Below are 19,017 nucleotides of genomic sequence, written 5' to 3' on the forward strand. Positions count from 1 at the left end.
TCTTCCCGCTTGGAAACGCGTCCGGTCGAACAGCGGGGCGCCGGCGGCCCCGCTGGGGTCAGGGAGCCTGGGCACCGCCGGAGCTGGGTCTCTCTTTCAGGAGGACGAGCTGAAGTACACCCTCAGGCGTCTGGTGGATGGACTGGGAGCCACCCGAGAGGCCGCCCGCCCAGGCTTCAGCTTAGCCCTGGCGCAGGTCAGTATTGCCCAGAGCAGAGCGCTCGGCGGCCCCGCACCAACCCCGCTCAGTTCCTGGGGTCCCGCTTTGCAGTGGGTATAAGGATGCTCGAGGGCTCCCACCTAGTAAGGTCTGCATGCAGGTGGCAGAGAAGGCTCTTGCGGCGAGCATGGAAAAACTGCGTGGTTTTAAATGGTCCTAGTCTGTTTCAGAAGCACTTACAAAGGTATAAACTATTCCGATATCGTACTCATGCTACAGAATTCTGTCCTGCTTCAAGAACCATCCTTATTTTGCAAACTCTGACTATGTTTTCAAATATCCTGGGTTAAGAACTATTGTGATTTCTTAAAATTGACTTGCTGCTGGTGTTAGGCTGTTTATGTGGGAGATCTGAAAAGGCAACCCTTTAACACATGCTTCAAAGGGTTTTTTCTCCCTGCTGTTTGAGCCTGTAACGTTGCTAAGAATCCCAGCAATTGGGATCACCAGTGGGATCTGACCTCGTCTCACCTAACAAGTTTATAATGCCTTGCCCATGCCAAAAAGTTTCGTTACTTCTGTTACAGGGTCATGCAGTTGCAGCAAAATGTTCTCAATATTAATCCTGCTAAGTCATGTACAGGAAAAAAAAAAAAGGAATATCAGCAGGTATATTTATGTCTATGCTAGTTCCTATTCTGACACATCTTCTATTGATCTAGTTATTTCTATGCTGGCCTAATAAAGCAGCACATCTGCTGCTATACTGAGCAACCATTCAGCTCTATTTCGGCTGAACTCGATAAAACTTCATAAAATGGAAGAACTGCAGACTGAGCTATTCCATCCATCTTCTCAGGTTTTACAGGCTTTTGAGGAAATTCCAATGTGCAGTGTCCTGGAACAGATAAAAGAAAAACACAATCTGGAAAAAGTGAAAAAGGTGAGTTGGCTCATAGCAGCGTTGGCCAGCGGCTAGTTTAAATTAACCATTCTCTATTCTTTGAAGACTTGGTGCTTGGATACTATAGTTTTGGGGTTCTTGCTAAGGCAAATGATCATACTGAAATAACAGAAATATTTGTAAAAACTAGAAGTTGATGACATTGTCGTATGGCCCTGTTTTAGCTGAGATTCGTCCGTGTGGCAGAAAGATAATCTAGGGCAGTGCAGGGGGTTGCTTTCCAGCATGTTATCTCGATACAGCAGGGTGTTCAAGGCTAGATCTTCCAGCCGTCTCCTTCCAGTTATCAGAGCTGTAGCTGAAAGCGAGATCTAAGTGAAGTGGATTTTTACATATTCCACCCCCCCCTTTTTTTTTTCCTTTTCAGAAATTGTGAGAAATGCTGCTTTTGGAAACTTTTTTGGCATTATGGCTCTGTTTCAATCTGGCCGGCTTGTTAAGGTAACTTCACTGTTGTTACGTTGTTTTGTCAGTACTGGTTCTAGGGCTGTCCAAAGCGGAGAGTGGATCTAGAGAGAAAGGCTGGGTCATTGGCTAGTCAATGAGATGAGACTTAAAGCATCAAGTTCAGTTAATTTCTTCTGCATTACCCATGGACTTTTTGTGCCTTTCAAATGTCAGTTCCTGACTAGAATGTAGGAACTGCGTCAGACCATACCAGAGGTTCCTACCTCTTCTTGAAGGAAGGGATCTATTGTCATATACAGCCAGAAAACACTATTTTGGGAAAAGCTGAGGGGCCCGTCAGGAAGCAATTGTATAGGTTTCTTATTACAAGTAGGCATAAGGGTCTCAAGAGTGGATTATTACCTGAGCCTTCAGCTTAATCTTTGACATATGCCCTCTGTTTTTGGCTTATCTTTCCTTTCTAGGACCGGAAAGCTCTGCTGGAGAGCATCCAGCTTCTCCAGCAGCTGGCACATCACCAAGCACACCTCAGAGATCTCCCTCACAAAACTCTTATTGACATCATGTCTGAGGTATAGCCACAGCACGTGGTGGGTGGGAGGAGGGAGGGCTTTGCTTCGGGGACTGCTTTTTGCTTAGTTTGTTCATAGTTGAAAGTTAAAGGGTGTGTGTGGAAAAGTGAGTTTAAACTGTGGGAGCAGTTTCCTATATTGTCTCTGGGCAGATGCTTTTATTCTGGGAAGGATGCTCTGGTTTAGCTTAGTCTGATTTCACCGTGGACAAACCCATAGTCTACTTTTTTCCCTGTTGACCTGCTTGGGTGGTATGTTAGACTGTCTCCTCTTCTGAATAGAAGTATGCTGAAAACTCTGGGTACCAAACCTTCTTTTTTAAGCACCAAGCTAAGGTTGAATTTTGGGCTGTTGAGAGTGAAAGGATGTAGGGACATGGAGTAAAGGAACTCTTGAGTATGTAGTAAAAGAAGAGAGTTTGTTTATTTCCTTCTTTTATGTAGATATTGTTTGAAGATGTGAAAACTAACAGTGTTAAGTCGAAATTAAATAATGTTTTGTATGGAAGTGTTCTAGATCATTTAGTCTTGATGTTAGGTTTAAATCTATTTTTAATCCAGTCTTTAAAAAATACAAATTGAAGCAGTTTTTGTGCGTTTCTTACTTTATTGATGAAAATGTTGGATCCAGTTTTCTCGAAAACAGTAGAACACAGTTGTTTACCAGCAAATCTTATTGAAACAATTAACTTATTTTGGGGAAAGATAATTAAATGCTAATACAAGAGTGTTTCCTCCTCCCTGGACTGCACAGCAGTACAGGCAGGGGCAGTGAGACAGCAAGAGAACAATCGCAGCTGGAGTCAGTTGACCAGAGTCGCTGTCTGATGACGACATAATGGCATACTCCACATCGTTAAGCACCTGGGGACTGTATGGCTGTATAGGACACATCTGTTATTTATTTTTGGTGGAGTCACCTTAAAAACTATTTCTAAAGTTTCCAGAACACTGCAAGCTTTTAGTAAAATGCCCTACAGTGCAGATATTTTAATATACTACACAGTAAGTCAGTTACATGCCCTCGGATGTTTCTCATGCTCTTACCTTCGTTCTTGTCCAGGTTCCTGAAACTGTGTTTGAGGAGGTCCTGTTTGACGTCTTGCAAAGTGACCTTGCTTCAGCCTTCACGTCTCCAGAGAGCCTGCACCTTTTGCTTGTGGGCATACAGAAATTCCCTGGTGTTCTGAAACCTAAAAATCTGAAGAAGCTGTTTGGCTCGCCTACTGTTGTAAATGAGGAAAATATTCCCAGGTTAGTTCTTAAATAAGGGGCATTAAATACAAAATTCTCAGTCTCTTGGCTAGCGGTGAGAGAAATGTGGCTTTCACTCTGATACCTGCCCGTATTTGCCACTGGAGGTGCTGTTTAAGGTTAGGCACTGTTATGCAGGTTCCTAAATTATAGCTCTGTCATTTCTCTCAGGAGGCACAGCCTGCAGTGTTCAGGAAATGGCCTTCAGCAATCCCCTTCCAGGCCAGATCTCTTGCATGATTTTCTTTCTTCCTCTAGACTTGTAGAGCTTCTGCAAAGTGCTGCCAAGTCTGAGAAGAAGGACAAGAAATTGCCCAGTGTAGTGTTCGATTTGCTACAAGTTTCACTGAAGGAAGATGCTTTCAAACTGTTCTGGAAAGAAGGTGTGGAGAATGGGCTATTGAAGGAGAAATCAGGACCTGTGAGGTTTGTTTTAATGCACATTGTATGTTGTTTTCCATATTATCCTTCTGTTTCTTGCCCCAGCCTTTCTGCTGCCTTGTGGGGGGGTGGAGCATGTGGTTTCTCATGGACAATGTGAGAATGCTTGCTTTTGGTTATTTAGGTGTCCAGGAGAAACTTTATAGGGAGCCGAAATCCAGGAGTAAGATTTCTTAGAATTGTGACATATAACAAATTTGACGTTAAATTTAACTAGGACAGCACATAACAGTGATGCACCTCATTGGGCATAAAGGTGTCTTAAATCTATAGCTTGCTCCTACAAGACTCGTCAGAGGAGCTGTACTGTCCCTTTCTCTCCAAGCGACTGAGAGGGAGAGGCACTCAGCTTTGTTTGCGTGGTTTAAGAAGGACAGCTCCTGTGTAGACATACCCTAGTTTTGGAATTTGTGTCTAATACTGCTGGACTTGTGCTTTGTGGGATGGACTGAATTAAAATGCCGGGATATGTTTGGATTCTGACATGGCCCATGGTTTTAAGTAGGATGTAGCTGTGGCTGACATCGTAACAGTAGCTATTTCAGCCCCTTTTCCAAGTCTGATACTAGATCTTTGTAGGATTATTTGCCTGTTGAGACGCATGCTATGTAAAAATGATGTAAAATCAGGAATACAAATGTGTGAGCATTTTGGGGGAGTATAATTTAATTTGGACCATAGCAAGGCAGTCTGTGGCCAGGTTTAAGTCTTTCTCAGCTCAAGAGTTTAAAAGTTGTACAGGTGTACCTACAAAAAATTTTCTTTTAACGTATTACCTGAGTGTCACAGTGAAAACAAATCACTTTCCAAGCCTGAACAGTTTAAGCCTTGTTGTTTAAGCCTTCTTGGGTAAGTCTGACAATACCCTTCCTGTGCTGAGAAGTGTTGCTTTTTTAGCCTGATTTCCTGTAGAAATGAGGCTAGCGCTGTCTGTCTAAGAACTCCTGAGCCCACTGGGCAATTTTGATCACATCTGATGGCAAGTTGCTGTGGAAAAAAAAGTAAATTTGTGTAATCAAAAACTAAGTAAATTTTATTAGGCCTGTGGAAGTGAAATATCTGGGGAGAAGAGATCCAGAAAGCGGACTGAGGAAGGAACGGCTGGTGAGGACTTAAATATTTCTAGACAGCAGAGGACCTGCTATGGGGAGAGACCTTAGCAGCTATACTAGGTGGAAGAAAAGCTTTGGGCAGTAGTATTGTTGAACACAGAATCCAGGAATTTTTGACTTCTGCCTTCCTGCGTGCTGCATGTAGCCTGCCCAACCCCTTCTCTGTCTTACTCTTGTGTGTGGCTTCACCGCTGTGCCTCTACCTGAGGGAATCTTCTTAATTTCCACTCAGTTACATGTGCTACCGGTTGCTGGGCAGTGCTCTTCCCTTGTTGTCTAAGGATCAGCTACAGATGGTTCTCAAAGGGAAGGTGATGCAGCACTATGGAGAACATGTGGTAACGACTCAGGTAGGTCTTCTGAAAGTATGCAAGCTCAGAGCTCCAGACCCTGTCCTGAGCAGAAGTCCTCTCCGCCCCCCTTTCTAGTTTCATATTGCCTTGTATAAAAAAAGTTTATGTAATTTTAGACCTTGGACTCATACTAAAAGCAAGGTTATTGTATGACCACTGGTTGCAATGGACAGACTATAGGCTGTTTAATCATCATTGCCTATTTGTGTGTATTTTGTTCGGATTTATTTTAAGGGTTTTGAAAATGTTCACCACTGACCCACCTGCTTTCACTGATGTTGCTGAGAAAGCTCTAACGATGGGGGAAGCAGAGGAAGGGCAGCTCTCAGCATATTGACAATGTCATATATCATCCTTTAACAGTTCTTTTGATTTTGTGTGTCCAGAAGCTCCTTTTTGTCTCATTGTGCTGGGTGCTGCATGAACATTTGAAGGCAAAGACAAAGAGGGAAAATTCATGCTTTTGTTTATTTTAGTGCTTGTTTCTATAAGCACATCTGAGGTTTAAGTACAAATTTTATTTGGGAATTAGATTTTGGAACTCCTCTTCCTCCTTCCCTTCTGGGAAGCCAGCAAACAACTCAGCCCTGCAATAAAGGGAGGAAGAATAAAAGGGGAATATTGACAAAAACAGGCTTTGGCTTGGCTTTTTCTGGTAACATAATTCTGAGGCCCCTCATGTGGGCCCAAAAATCATTGCCCTATCTTGGGAGGAATAGAACTTTGCAGTCTTTCCGTTCTGGTATCAAAGCAGCAATATAAGTGTGGTTTTGGTCCCTGTATCGACCAACTTTCTCCAGGGTTTACCCACTGAACGAAGTTGTTTTCTTGATTCTTGCTTTTAATGCTTGTTGCACCATGAATTAGGCTGTGTTCTTCCATGTGCATCAAAATGTTTGTTAATTCCTGTCTGAAGTGTAGGAATCCACTGAAGACAGCTATTGACTAAATGGGAAGAGAAACCCCTAATGTTGATGATGAGGAAGTAGAAAAGATCTTAGTTTGAATTTGTTGTTGTTGCTTTTATGGGTTTGTTTTGTTTTGTTCCTTGACACTGATTGGTTGTTTTGGAAAGCAAATACTGTTATCTTGTACTTTCTATGGGATTCTGGTGGTTGTTGTTGATGGAACTAGACAAAGCTTGAGTCTGATATTTACTGACAGTTGTCTTCCTGAATCCACTTTTTTTCTCAACAGGGGAGCAAATGTACTTGATTTGCTTTTGTTGAGAGATGATTGATGAACCCCCTGTTATGAGTTATTAGCCTGTTTACAGCAGTCTCTCCTGGAGTTTTTCTCCCCAGTTTTCGTATTAATGTACAAGTATTGAATTCTCCCACAGTGGAAGCAGGAGCTTGGTGTGAGATTTCTTGCAGGTGTATTTATGTTATAATTGGATGGATTTGTAGTTAATTAGGAATTTATAGGCCCTTTATTTAAAAGAACAGTGTTCCCTAGACTTTCATTCCTGTTTCTGCTCCAGCCAGGTCACTGTATTGATCGTGACACTATACCAAACAAGTTTTTTTATTAATTTATGAAAGTTGCATTGCATTTTTGGAATGAAGCCACAGCTTGCCCTTTTCAAGGTTTCTCCAGTTATGCTTTTGTTTTTTCTTCCAGAACAAATGAGTGGGATTGAACACTGTGGGCTATGAAAGAACATAAGACAATGGGATGTGTGGTGAGATGGGACATGTCCTGGTGGTCTGTGTGCCGCTGGACAGTGTTCCAAGGCCAGTAGCCTGCCAGCTGTATGCCTTGCGGATCAGTGGCAGCACTAAGCATAGGACTTAGCACAAAACAGCAACATCTCAGGATATGGTTTTTAGGTTAAACATGTCAACTCCCCCTCCTTTCAGAATGCCTTGACACTTCTGAGACACCAGGGACAGGAGGTGGGATTTGTTCTACCCACTGCAGGACAGCAGGCTCCAGGGCTCCTAGATGAGACCGGAATTGATGTGGGGGAGTTCCCAAATCGAGGGAGAGTCTAAGGGAGCTGATGTGAGGAACACTGTGGACTTTCACCCAAAATAAGAGCTGCTCAACCTAGGAGCTTAATTGCACTGGCCAGCATGTGGTCCAGTCCACTGAAGCCTGACTGTTTGGGAAGGTGCAAATTAAAGGGTTGAAGTTAGCACATGACAGGATTCTGTGGTTGCTTACAGGGGTTGTTCCGACATGAGGAGGACCATGAGGTGCAATTGATGACGTGCTGTATGCCTCATGACAAATATTCAGACGCGTGACTTTAATTTACTTACTGCAGTCAAATCTGTAAAGTGATTTGTACTTACTCAAGTACACTCAGACTCGGTGTGAGGTTCCTAATCTGCTTGTTTGACCATGTTTTTCAGCTTCCAGACCGGTTTAAGTTTGCTCCAGAGATGGAGGGATACGTAGATGAATTTCTGAACAGGTGTGATGATCTGGAGAGGCAGCTGACAGTGATGATCGGCTTCTCTACTCTCACCAATCAAGGCTATCCAGTATTATCCAGCTCCTCCAGGGTAGTCAGACACCTGCAGCCAGTCGCATTGCAAAAATACGTTGACTGGCTCAAACACATGTTCCTCAGGCCAGACTTGGACTGTTGTTTAGACTTCTCAAGTAACCGTCAAAAACAGAACCAGGAAAAGGTGGACATGTGAGTGTATAGATGGTGCACCTTCCTCTTCTCTTTCTGTTCTGTGGTTAGAGTAGCTACCTGCGTGAAGTCTGGTTTGGACAGCCATTTGCTGGTTCCCTTGCCATGAGTTGGCAATCGTTGCCTGTTCCATTTCCTCTGTCTGAGGAGGTTTAGCCCCGGTATCTGACTCTTTTGCTGTGACAAAATCCAATTCTGCAAATAGGAGCAAACACAGTGAGAACCAGCCAGCCTGACCAAAGCGGGCCGGATCATCAAAGAAGCCTTTTCTCTTGCTTTTCTAGCCCTCACAGTTGCTTTGGCAAAAATGGCCAGTGGCTTCTTTTTTCACTACAGCCTCTCAGGTCTCTGTAGGAATTGTGCATCCCTTTTATCTGACTATTAAACTGGCCTGAATGCTCTCATCTCCTTGGCCCACAGCAAAGCACCCGCTTCCATGTCTTAAGAGTAGCCTATAAATACTTAGATCATTGATAGGCATTTGTAGCAATTTCCAGCTAGGAAATTTTCTCAATAAAAAATTCTATCCTCCTTGGCACTACTGCTCGCTGAATACTCACAACTTGGTGCTGTGGGTACTGGGTTACTTGCAGGGGCTTCTTCCAAAGATGTAAACTGTTAAAGCAGGATGTCTGTGCGTTACTTATCAGTAGAGTGAGGTCATAGGTGCACTACTGCAATTCTTGAAGTGCTTTTTGGTAGACTGCAGTACCTCAGTGGGGTAAATGCATATGTCTTTTGCATAGTAAAAAGCAAACTTGGGAAGATTATATCTCTTCTTATGTACCTGTTGCTTTCTTACTACATAACTTTACCATCTTTAGTGTTAAGCCTCTAAATACCTGAAAGTTACCTCTTGCTGCAGTGGATTGTGTGGTTTGTGTTTATTTCGGGCTAGTGTTCAAACTATTGATTGTGTCCACTTCCTTATTGAAAGAGAACAACGTAAGATTGCTCGATTGAGAAAATGGATTATCCAGCGACTTGCTAACATCATTGAATGTTCAGGGAAAAAAGAAGAGAGCCTTGTGATGGACATTTCCAGGTGAGAGTGATTTAAAGACTTAATGCCACATGTGCTTGGAATAAATCTGTTTAGCAAATAGCAATATTCCAAGTAAGCTGTCCCCATGACACTAGGCAAATTCAGTAGTGGAAATATTCCATAACATAAATCGTTTAGGAGCCCAGGTTCTGTTTTCAAAATACCTTCTGTGAACTTGGACAAACTCTTGTCGTAAGTAGTTCAGGCACTTAAAATCACCTTAGTCCCATTTGTTTTCAGTAAATTTTAGGTTCCTGGTTACCTAGACTGCTTGAAGAAACTACTTCTAATCTTTGCATCAGATCCTAATAAGTATTTATCTCTCAGTTTAAAAGTCTTGGAGAATATGGCCCAAGTTTGGCAGTCTATGTATTGTAATGTGTGGCCTCAAGTGTTGGCACTTCAGTTTTGTGAAGTCCCGAGCATCCTTCTCTTTTCTTAACCCTGTGTACCTCGAGGAAAGGGTGTTACTGTAAATAGTGACTTTTTTTTCAGTGCTTGGACATCCTTGAGTAAAAATGTCATGAATATGTGGTGCTATTTTGTTTGCACACATGGCTGGTTTTGCTTTGTTATGACCAAGCTGGCTGTAAATTTTGGTCTTGTTTCTGTCCATTCTAGGTTTTGCTTCTTCCATTCTTTCTTTGAGGCTAAGAAAAAGACTTCCCAGATAAGCGAGGCGAATGTCCTTCCATCAGAGCCCCTAGATGAACAGGCTCATTCAATGACAGAAAACTACTTCTTTGGGTAAGGCTTTCGCTTGCATGTTTTAAGCTTGGAAATTTCACTTTTTTCCTGAGGATAAGACCAGCCTGTGAATGGCAAGGCGAGAGGTTTGGGATTGTAAGCTGCTCTTCGAGCATTTGTTTGACTCAGGACAAGGGAATGGCTTTTTTTAAGGAGATCCTAGGCAGATTTCCCAAAGATCCATATGTTTTATCCAATAAAAAACTAATTTTGCATGGCAAACCTGCTGAGTATGTGTGTGATGATCAGGTAGGTGTAGAGTTGAGCTCAGACTGCTTTTTCTCATAAGATTTGTGTTGCCTCTGTTGCAAGCTAGAAGTGGAAGGACCCAAGAGAGGTGGTGGGGTTGTGCAGGTTGCTGTTGGCTTTCTGTCCGCTCTGCATGCAAGCTGCTGATGGCTCCACAGTCCTCCCTGTACTAAGGGAGATGGAGTTGGTTATAGTATATGCTTTTCGGTGATTGCCAAAGCTAGTGCTCCAGCCTCAGTAGGGGGAAAGCAGAGGACATGGTGGGACAGAGAATGGGAAAAAAATGAGAATAACAGTCAGTGTCCTTGGGGACACCAGGTGTGCTCGGGGACACCAAGACAATGTTACTGGGCTTGGAGACATGCATGCGTTGAAACCTAGGCCTTGTGAACCTGGGTTGCACTGAATGACCAGAGCTCTGGGATGAGTGTGCTCTGCTGGTGGGTGTTGTTTTGGAAAGTGAGAAGGCCGTGTGGTTCCTCTGACAGTAATGTGATGGGCGTTTTTCTCTGCAGGTTACTTCAGACTTTAAACACCTTGACTGTTTTGGGGGATACAGCAAAGGCTTCCGCCTTGAGGGAGAAGCACATCCACGGTGTGACTGCAGATGGGAAGCTGTGGATCCTTCTCCTTGTTGAGTATGCCAACAAGCTGCTCTCCAGTGAGCATGTCAAAGCTGTGAAGCCTTTTACCAAAGGACAGAGGGATGCCTGGGAGAGGTGAGATTGGGCCAATAAAAGAGAAATTGTATTCTCTCATCCTCCTGCTGCTGTTCTGGCCACTGTAACAGAGTCATTTCACAGCAGTGGCAGTTCTGTTTCTTCCCTTTGTGCATCCTGCACCTGCAACTGGGTTTCAGGATGCCTCTGTCTTTCTCATCACCCTGTTCCTGTCTTCCTGTTTCTTCTGTGTCTTAACTATGTGTAGGTGGCCACATCGTTTTCGATTTTTGCTCATAATCCCTCTCCCAAACATGATTGTAACTCTGCTAATCTTACTCCCTAATAATGTCTGTACTAACTTCTAAGCGACTCTTTGCTGGTGCTCTTTTCTGAGCTTGATTTCTCATAAAAGTCTGTGCCTAGGCTGTAGTATTAGGAATCTAGCCTGTGCCCAAGTGCAGAGGTTTTTGTAAGGTGAGATGCTATTTTTGGATTAAGATTGTATCCTGTAGGTATGTCCGAGTTCAATACATTAAGTGTCAAGTACAGAGAGGATTTGCTGTTGTAATTGGGAAAGCCTCAAAAGGGTTTCTTTCTTCAGAACACTTCAGTCCGTGAAGAATCTGCAGAAGAAGGAAAATAAATCAGACAGTGCCAAAGTCGTTGCTTTCCAGCAACTTCTGCTTTTAATGGCCATTCATCTTTTTAAGGTAAGACCTCTGAAGCCTATTTGAGTGGTGTAAAATGGGCTGGTAGCTGGGCTTTCTGAACACTGAGCTGGAGAGTTTCTTTGTGTTCAGAGATCCAATCTTTCACAGCCTCTAGCTTCTAGAAATGGGCAATTGGCAGCTAACAAACTGTGATTCTTAAACTCACTGTAGACAACTTAAAGGGGCAAAACTTGGCCTGAGCATTGGTTTTGCCCTTGATTTGCTGTTTAGTGGAGCAATTTTTACTTAAATTTATATTTTCTTCTGCAAAGGGGTTGTAGTAAGCTGATTTTAATATCTGCACCTATTCAGAGAGGTCCTTAGATTCGGGGTATATTCTTTCTGTTGGTAGTGGGGAATTCAGAGAGGGTGTTGTCTGCTTGTCATCAAACAGAATCAGTCTGAAACAATGGATGTTCTGAGTGACCTTCTGAATTGCGTGGAGAGGGCATTCGGCAAAGAATCAAAGAAGAAAAAGACTGGTGAGTCCTTCCTACAGAAAGAAATGGAGTGGGATTGTTAACGGTCTGTGAAAAGACAGAAGATGGCAATTCTGCATTAGTGAAGCACTCTGACTGCATCTGTTCTAGCTTGATGCACTTATCCCCAGGAGAATCCCCGCTCCTTCATTCTCTTTCCTTGTCTTTCTAAATCTCTTGGCTCTTCCTCCAGCTGTCTATCTACATCCTCTGTGGGTTGTGTTCCTGTGTGCCTCTTAAAGGTTAGGGGGGCTTCAGAGCTGACCATTGTTCAGATGAGCAGAGTCCAAGGGAGTTCACTCTTTTTGAGTCCTTGTTCTGTGCTGGCTAAGAGCTTGACTGAACTGGTATCTTCCCGGGCAAAGCTGGGGGCTCTCCTAACAGCCGGCAGGTCTGAAACTTGGTAATTTCAGAGCTCAAATTCTGGGCAAACTAAATGTGTCCTGTGTGTAGATACAGCCTGTTTGCTGATTTAGGCTACTCCTTGTTTAGGGCCCGTGGAGTTAGGCTGGGACATGAGCAGGACAGAGCCTGGCTTGGTCTTTTGACTTCCTCTCCAACTATGGTCTTGTTCTCCTTAAATCTCCACGTAAATTTGAGGGTGCTGTGAAAACAAAAGCTGTAATTCTATGGTGGCTTCGTTGTATGTGGATCAGGATTCCCCCCAACTTTTGGGCTAATGGACCAGTTTCAAACATCAGCACTTTTCATGGGCTGCTGTGACTCCTGATTTAATTGGAAGCACTATAAAATGTATATACTTTTGCTGACTAGCTGCTGATTGCTTTAATGTGGCCAGGTAGGTGTCACATGATTTGCAGAACTGCTAATCTAAGTAATGATTTAATGAGTAGTAGGTTTTGTTACTGGTAAGGCTTTTCAGTGGCCTAAAGACAATTTCAGGGATGTTTCTCCCTATGCCTTCCAATACAGCCACAATCTTTAGCTTCACGCTGTATTATTTCTGGTCTGTGTTGCTGAATGAGTATTTCTAATAGTCATCTAGAAGGACTATCTTTTCTTGGTCAATTTGGTGAATTTTGTGGTGATTTTGGTGAATCAGTGCGGTGGTTTTGCCCCTTCCTGTCATTGTTTGTTTGTTCCTGTGCAGACGACACAGAGCCAGGATGGGTTGAGGTGATGGTGGAAATCCTTCTCTCCCTCCTCACCCAGCCCAGCCTACTTATACGTCGGATTTCCAAGAGCGTGTTTGTACGGATATGCCCTAACCTGACCAAGAGGGGCTTGCAGCTGATCCTGGATGTAAGTGAGGCACTTAATTTAGAAAATGTCTGACAGTGTGTGCTACTGAATTTTAAATGTAACTTACAGAAAGTTGTTTTGGGGTTTTTGTTTGTTTGTTTGTTTTATGGGAGCCTGACATCTGCTAACTTTAAGCTGTATTCGTTGGTAGTTTTAGGCTGAAGAAATTTCAGTGTCAGTTTATATAGCTGGTAGGTTTTATATGTGAGTATAAATGGTAACAGCATCTTTTTTCTGGAAGGGCTAAGCATAGAGATGCTAAAAATAAGTGACACTGAAAATCTGAACTGGCCGTACCATAAGGTAGTGTCTTCTGAGAGAGTGTAATATGTAGATTCAAGGATGTGTTGTTTGGTTCTTTATATGATGAACCTAATACTTCATTTGTAACAAATCAAAATGTGTGATGTCACCAACCTCTTCAGTTTTCCCCAACTTTTTTGTTACTTACAGGAAGAACTTAGCATATTAACAAACATGATATTGTAAGCCAGAGAGTTGAATGCCCTTACTATTTCATTATTCAACTGGCTTAGTGTCCTGAAATTTGTCTGTTGTATACAAGAAATGCATCAAAACAAAACACTGAAAAAACACAAGTCCCTCTTCTTTGCAGGTTCTTGACCCATATCAAGAGCAAAATGAAGAAAGTGCTGTTGTTGTGATGGAAGAATCGGGCAAAAAGATGAAATCTGCACAGGACATGGTAATTGATGTGCCATTGCCAGTGACAAATACTCTTCAGACCTTCACTGTTTAAAAAATAATGTTTCTCCTGATCTGTGGTAATAGATGTAATTGCATTTCTCTGTCTTGACTAAAATGCCTGTTGCTCTATGAAGATTTATTTTAAAAGTGCAACACACAAATGGCTTGTTGGAAGTGCATGTTATTAGTCCCTTGGCCTCGAAGGAAAATGCTGTTGTAGGTATGGCTGTTCGAATAGATGACTTCCTGAGAACAAATGACTGCGTCTTGACATTAGCACAGGCCTCTCTTTTTTGCAGCCACAGACTGAATTGTTGCTGTGATGCACAGCCACCTGAATTCAAGATCTCTGTTTTTAAGAGTCACAAGCGTTAGCTGAAAGGGGAGTCGGATGGGGGCTGTTGCTTCAAATGTTCCTTGGAAGCTGCTTCTTGATACTCATTTAATATGACAGAGAAGTCTGTATTATGTTCTGCTTTTAGTCTTGTGAAGGCCTGGTATCTTGTTGTCTGAGGTGTCTTTACTTGACTCTGTGGGCTGGAAGCAAGGCAGTGGGGTGAGGGGAGTCTTGAGTTTTTATTTCTGAACAGTGACACGCCTGAGAATTGAGTAGGGCTTGAAGAATGGTGGGGTCATGAGATGAACTTTTCTTCCTCAGGATGAGGAAGGAAGTGAGGACTCCTCGGATGAAGGTGACACTGAGGAAGAGAATGACAGTGGGGATGAGGAAAAGAACGAAGAAGTTGATGATGATTTTCGCAGTCAGCTGATGAATGTTCTCCAAGCAGGGAATGCATTGGTACGTTTTCACTGCCTGCCTTGATACAGATACCAGGGGGTTTAAGGTGGTGAAAGATTATCTAATACCCACATCCTGTCTGAGTCCATGCAGTGATAACCCTGGCAGTCATCTTTGTATGGCATTTGAAGCAGGAGGTCAGGATCTGCAAAGCAAGCTGTAGGAATAAGTCACTTGTTCTTTACTGTTAGTGTGTCTTGAGTGGTTTAGCTTGTCCAGTCTAGCCTGATACAGCTTGTATTCCTGCCTGCAATAAAGGAGATTGAACTAAAGCACTGAGACATTGTTACATGGTGCCTGTGTTGGCTGGCCTGAGTGGAGGAGTGTCATCCCTGTAGGCCTCTCTGGAGACTTCTTGTAGCAGTTGGATTGTGGTTTAATGATTTCTATAAAGGCTACAGACATAGCAACGTTAACCTCTTTATTGAAGGAGCAACAGCACAGAGAGTGTTTGTCAAAACCTCAGCCTCTTCCCTCTCCTGATCCTCTAGCTCTATGTGTTAGTACTGTGCAGTCAGGATTACCTGATAGGAAATATGAGCTAGATTTCTCATGGGTCTGAACATCTGTTTTCCCTCCTCGTGTTGTTATTCTGGATCTAGAGGAAGCTACATCCCTACTGTGAGTCCGGTCTTGGCTGTGGTTCCCTCCCCACTATCTTTTTGAAGTACATGAGTTGACATGTTGTTTTTGCATTCTAAAAACAAAAGGGAGGAGATGAGAGTGATGAAGAGCTGGATGATGAGGCTATGATGGCTCTCGACAGGAACATCTCAGCCCTTTTTGCAGAGCAGCAGAAACGGATCCAGGCAAAGAAGGATGAGAAAGACAAGATGCGGAAAGAGAAGATCCTACGGAGGGATTTCAAGATTAAGGTGGGAGATAAGTGTTTGGTGTGAAGACCTCTGACTTACTAGCATGTTAGTTGTAGCCTGTTGCATGCCATGAGCTGATTAACAGTGAACAGCTTGGACATTCATGTATGTCATAAGCTCCTGGACTGGGGCTTCACACAGTTACTTCAAAACAAAAAACAGGACTGTGCCATCGAAAAGTGAACTGTGGTTTCCATTTGCTGATCTGAAATGCTTTGGTTTATTAATCCTTCCCCACACCTACCCAAAGGTTGGTGGCTGTCAGTTTTTGTAAGCTGGACAAACTTGATGTGCCTCAGTGTGACATGCATAAAATCCCTCTGATAATTTTGCAGCATAAGATTTTTTTTTTTTGGCTTGTTATGCTAGTAAAATCTTGAGGGTTATGATTAAGACCCCCTGGTTATTTGTGACTGTAATACTGACTTCAGGCCACCTGGTGTCAGCATGTCCAGGATATTCGGACATCCAGGGACAGCTCCAGCCACTCACGTGTAGAAATGTCTGGTGTCAGAGTAGCCAAGATGAAGGCTGAATTGTGTAGCGAGCCATTGGCTTTACTGCGTTTTCATTCTCAGGCTGTGCTAAAGAGGCTGATTTTTATGCTAATGCTCTGTCTGGAAGTCAAGGGGGGCTTGCAGGTGTGAGAGCTGTCAGTCAGTGGCTGCTAACAGAGATCAGTGCCAAGTTTTAGTACTGCAGGTCTGGCCAGGTGGCAGTGATTCTTACAACTGCTGTTTCTAAATGGTGTCACTGCACAAAATACAGCTGAAGTCAACTGGCAGCCTTTAACCTTCAGTTCCAAATTTTTAATTTTCAGTTTCTTGTGCCCTAACAGTACAAGTGATAGCAGAAGGTGTACAGACCTCAGCTGCAAATAGTTTTCTTCAGCCCCCTCCAGCTGCTGTGTCGTCCACTCCAATCTGAGGGAGCTGCTCTGGGTAGATCCTTCGTGTTTCCCCGTCTGTGTTAATTCTCATGTCGGCAACTCTGTTTTTGCAGGTGCTGGATCTGATTGAAGCATTCCTGATTAAGCAATCGGAGAACCCCTTGGTGTTTGACATCATTGAGCCCCTCCTTCGGGTGATTGAACAATGCATGAGCTCAGACTCTGACAAGCAGGAGGTTGACTTCCTCCAGAAAACAGCCAGTATCTTCAGGTAAGTGTCCTTAGTCCTCCAGATAATAGGCAATGGCTTCTGGTAGACACCAGTGGTGTTGGTTGAATCCCCGAAGTTGGTCTTTCTACGATTGAAGACAACTGCTGTGCTTATAGATTGTGTAGAATTAGATTACCAGCACCACACAAGTACACAATGCTTAATCATGACCTGTAGGAAAGAAATTGGGATCTGGGTTGTCTTTTCTGAGGGACTTCAAGTGTCAAACCTGTTTGCAGGTGGAAACCTTAAGAACAAACACTGGTATTGCAGGCACAGGCCTCTGACCTCCAAGTCAGACCATGCAATGACTCCCTAGGCTTACAGAGTTGCTGCTGTGGCTGGAAAAAAAAAAACTCCCAACAAGTTATTATTGAGACAGGCAGAGTGCAAATTCTCTCTGTTCACAGCCAGAAGTGAAGCATGATACAAACTAGACACAGACATAATGCACAGTGCATGTCATGATGTGTCCTCGTGCATCACTCCCTGACATCCTCAGTGCTGTGCTAAAGCATTTTCAGTGCTGCTCTCTACCCCCTGTTGAGAAGCTGTTTTGCAGTAACAGGGTTTGAGGCAGCCAGTGCCCTTTGTGGGAGCTGTGGAGGAAAGTTGACTCTGATGCCTAAATAGGTGCTTGAAGGTGAAGAGCAGTAAGTCTCCTCATCTTTCTGGCCACAGCAATGACTGTCCCTTTTGCTGCCTGCAGCATTTTTGTTTATGTGTTGCCCCGAGCCCAGTGTTAAGGGTTCATAGCAATCTGTTTCCCAGAGCTCCTTCTCTAGGTAATGGCTTTGGGCTTGGTTTTAATGCTCTTTCAGGAACTCATTGTGCCGAACTAAGCAGTACTGCAAGAGAGTGGATGCCCTCAAAGAAGATTTGCATGATTTTGTGGAGAGGCTTGTGAAGAAAGCCTGCAAGCACACTAACTCTTCAGTGGCTCTCTATTATTTCAGGTGAGTGTTAAAAAGGAGTGTCTCGGTTCTGTGGGCTGGTCTGTAAGCAGGCATAATGTTGCATGTTAAAACAGTTCTGAGAAGCGAGAGACTTGATGAAGGCTGGGTGCCAGCATCTGTGTCTTACGTGAGGACTAGGGATCTATCCTGGCAGTCTGAAGCATTTTCAAGCAGGTATCTGTTCTTTGGTGATCATCTTCTATGGGCTCTGTGGTACAGAAATGGTCTGGTACAGCTTTGCTGATAGTGATGGGAAGCGCTTCCTTGAGGCATCATCGGGGAGTAATGAGTTGTGAGTGATTCAGTGTGGGGATGAGTGTAATTTATAGCCAATCTGCAATGATTGTTCTGTAAATACAGTGGTTTACTGTCTCCATGATAGCACCGTGAGGACAATAACGATAATGAGTCCTGGCTGTATGTACCAGTATTCACTTTGCTGCTACAGGTGAATTAGGATAAGCCATATGTGTATTTGTTAGGGAACATGAGCAATCTTGCTGTTTCCTGGTGTAAATGGGAGTGCCATTTACCAGTAGGCTCTCTTGTGACTTGCAGGCAGTTTCAGGAGGACTTTCATGCTCCGTCTGGGATTTCTCAACACAACTGTGTACACAGTGGGTACCATGTTGCATGGTCAACCCAGTGCCATTGGGCAGTGTTGGCTCTGCAGCACGCCTGGCTCGTGGCTGCGGTATTTCCTGGCAACACAGGGCTGGCTGTGGGTGCTGCGTGGCTCCCTGACAGCTTCCTGGCAGTGGCAGTCCTGAGCAGAGCCGTGCCCAGTTAATACAACATTTCTCAAAAGCAGCAGACTGTCTGTGTGCTCTCTCAGTTGATATGCCCGAGTTGTCCAGGCGCGCAGCAGCCTGGGCTGAGAGGGCTGCACTGCAGCACTGGCTAAGCTGTGCAGGCTCAGAAATCCTGGGAAAATGCAAAAGTCCTCAAGCAGTGCTAGTCAGAAACATGAGCTTGAGGAAACCAGGCTGATAGTGGGGATGCCTGACTGCAGTGGCAGATAATGAAATGATGCAGCCTCCTAAGACTTACTTGGTTTTAGGTCTGGCAAGAGTGGGTTAGACTGAGAGAAGGAGCCCTCTTGGACTCTTTAGCTCCCTCCCCACCCTTGGTACAGAATAAGCTGCCTGCATCACTTGGCCTCTGCCCTCAGGTGGCTTCGCAATGCTACTGTGACACTCTGGTAACTGCTATGTTCTCCCCTTTTCCTTTTCTTTATTTAGTGCCTCATTATACCTGCTCAGAGTGTTGAAAGGAAACACGTCTGATAAGTCATCAACTGTTCCTAGCCCTCTGCCAGAGGAACAGAGCAACACCATCCCGCAGGCTTGTCAGGTAAGACAGCAGGCTGCTCTTCAGACAGTGTGTTTTGCCAGTAAAGCTGCATTGCCCCATTCCGCTGAGCGGGCCTTGCTTATTCAGACTCACTATTC

General features: G+C 43.9%; 1 protein-coding gene across 1 annotated transcript in view; it reads left to right on the forward strand.

Annotated features, from left to right (window-relative positions):
* MYBBP1A (MYB binding protein 1a) overlaps window positions 1-19,017 on the forward strand; it is a 65,772-nt gene that overhangs the window by 3,535 nt on the left and 43,220 nt on the right. The window contains exons 2-21 of the mRNA XM_035900527.1: window positions 34-196; window positions 1,055-1,103; window positions 1,492-1,565; window positions 1,997-2,104; window positions 3,167-3,357; window positions 3,616-3,783; window positions 5,143-5,260; window positions 7,624-7,913; window positions 8,851-8,958; window positions 9,580-9,705; window positions 10,470-10,673; window positions 11,218-11,326; window positions 11,721-11,808; window positions 12,917-13,068; window positions 13,685-13,774; window positions 14,435-14,575; window positions 15,286-15,450; window positions 16,453-16,610; window positions 17,432-17,566; window positions 18,808-18,919. Of these exons, the coding sequence (XP_035756420.1) occupies window positions 34-196; window positions 1,055-1,103; window positions 1,492-1,565; window positions 1,997-2,104; window positions 3,167-3,357; window positions 3,616-3,783; window positions 5,143-5,260; window positions 7,624-7,913; window positions 8,851-8,958; window positions 9,580-9,705; window positions 10,470-10,673; window positions 11,218-11,326; window positions 11,721-11,808; window positions 12,917-13,068; window positions 13,685-13,774; window positions 14,435-14,575; window positions 15,286-15,450; window positions 16,453-16,610; window positions 17,432-17,566; window positions 18,808-18,919 (2,749 nt within the window). The remainder of the gene's footprint in view (window positions 1-33; window positions 197-1,054; window positions 1,104-1,491; window positions 1,566-1,996; window positions 2,105-3,166; window positions 3,358-3,615; window positions 3,784-5,142; window positions 5,261-7,623; window positions 7,914-8,850; window positions 8,959-9,579; window positions 9,706-10,469; window positions 10,674-11,217; window positions 11,327-11,720; window positions 11,809-12,916; window positions 13,069-13,684; window positions 13,775-14,434; window positions 14,576-15,285; window positions 15,451-16,452; window positions 16,611-17,431; window positions 17,567-18,807; window positions 18,920-19,017) is intronic.

Source organism: Egretta garzetta, unplaced genomic scaffold, assembly GCF_000687185.1.
Source record: "Egretta garzetta isolate BGI_Z169 unplaced genomic scaffold, ASM68718v1 scaffold108, whole genome shotgun sequence".
Lineage (NCBI taxonomy): Eukaryota > Metazoa > Chordata > Aves > Pelecaniformes > Ardeidae > Egretta > Egretta garzetta.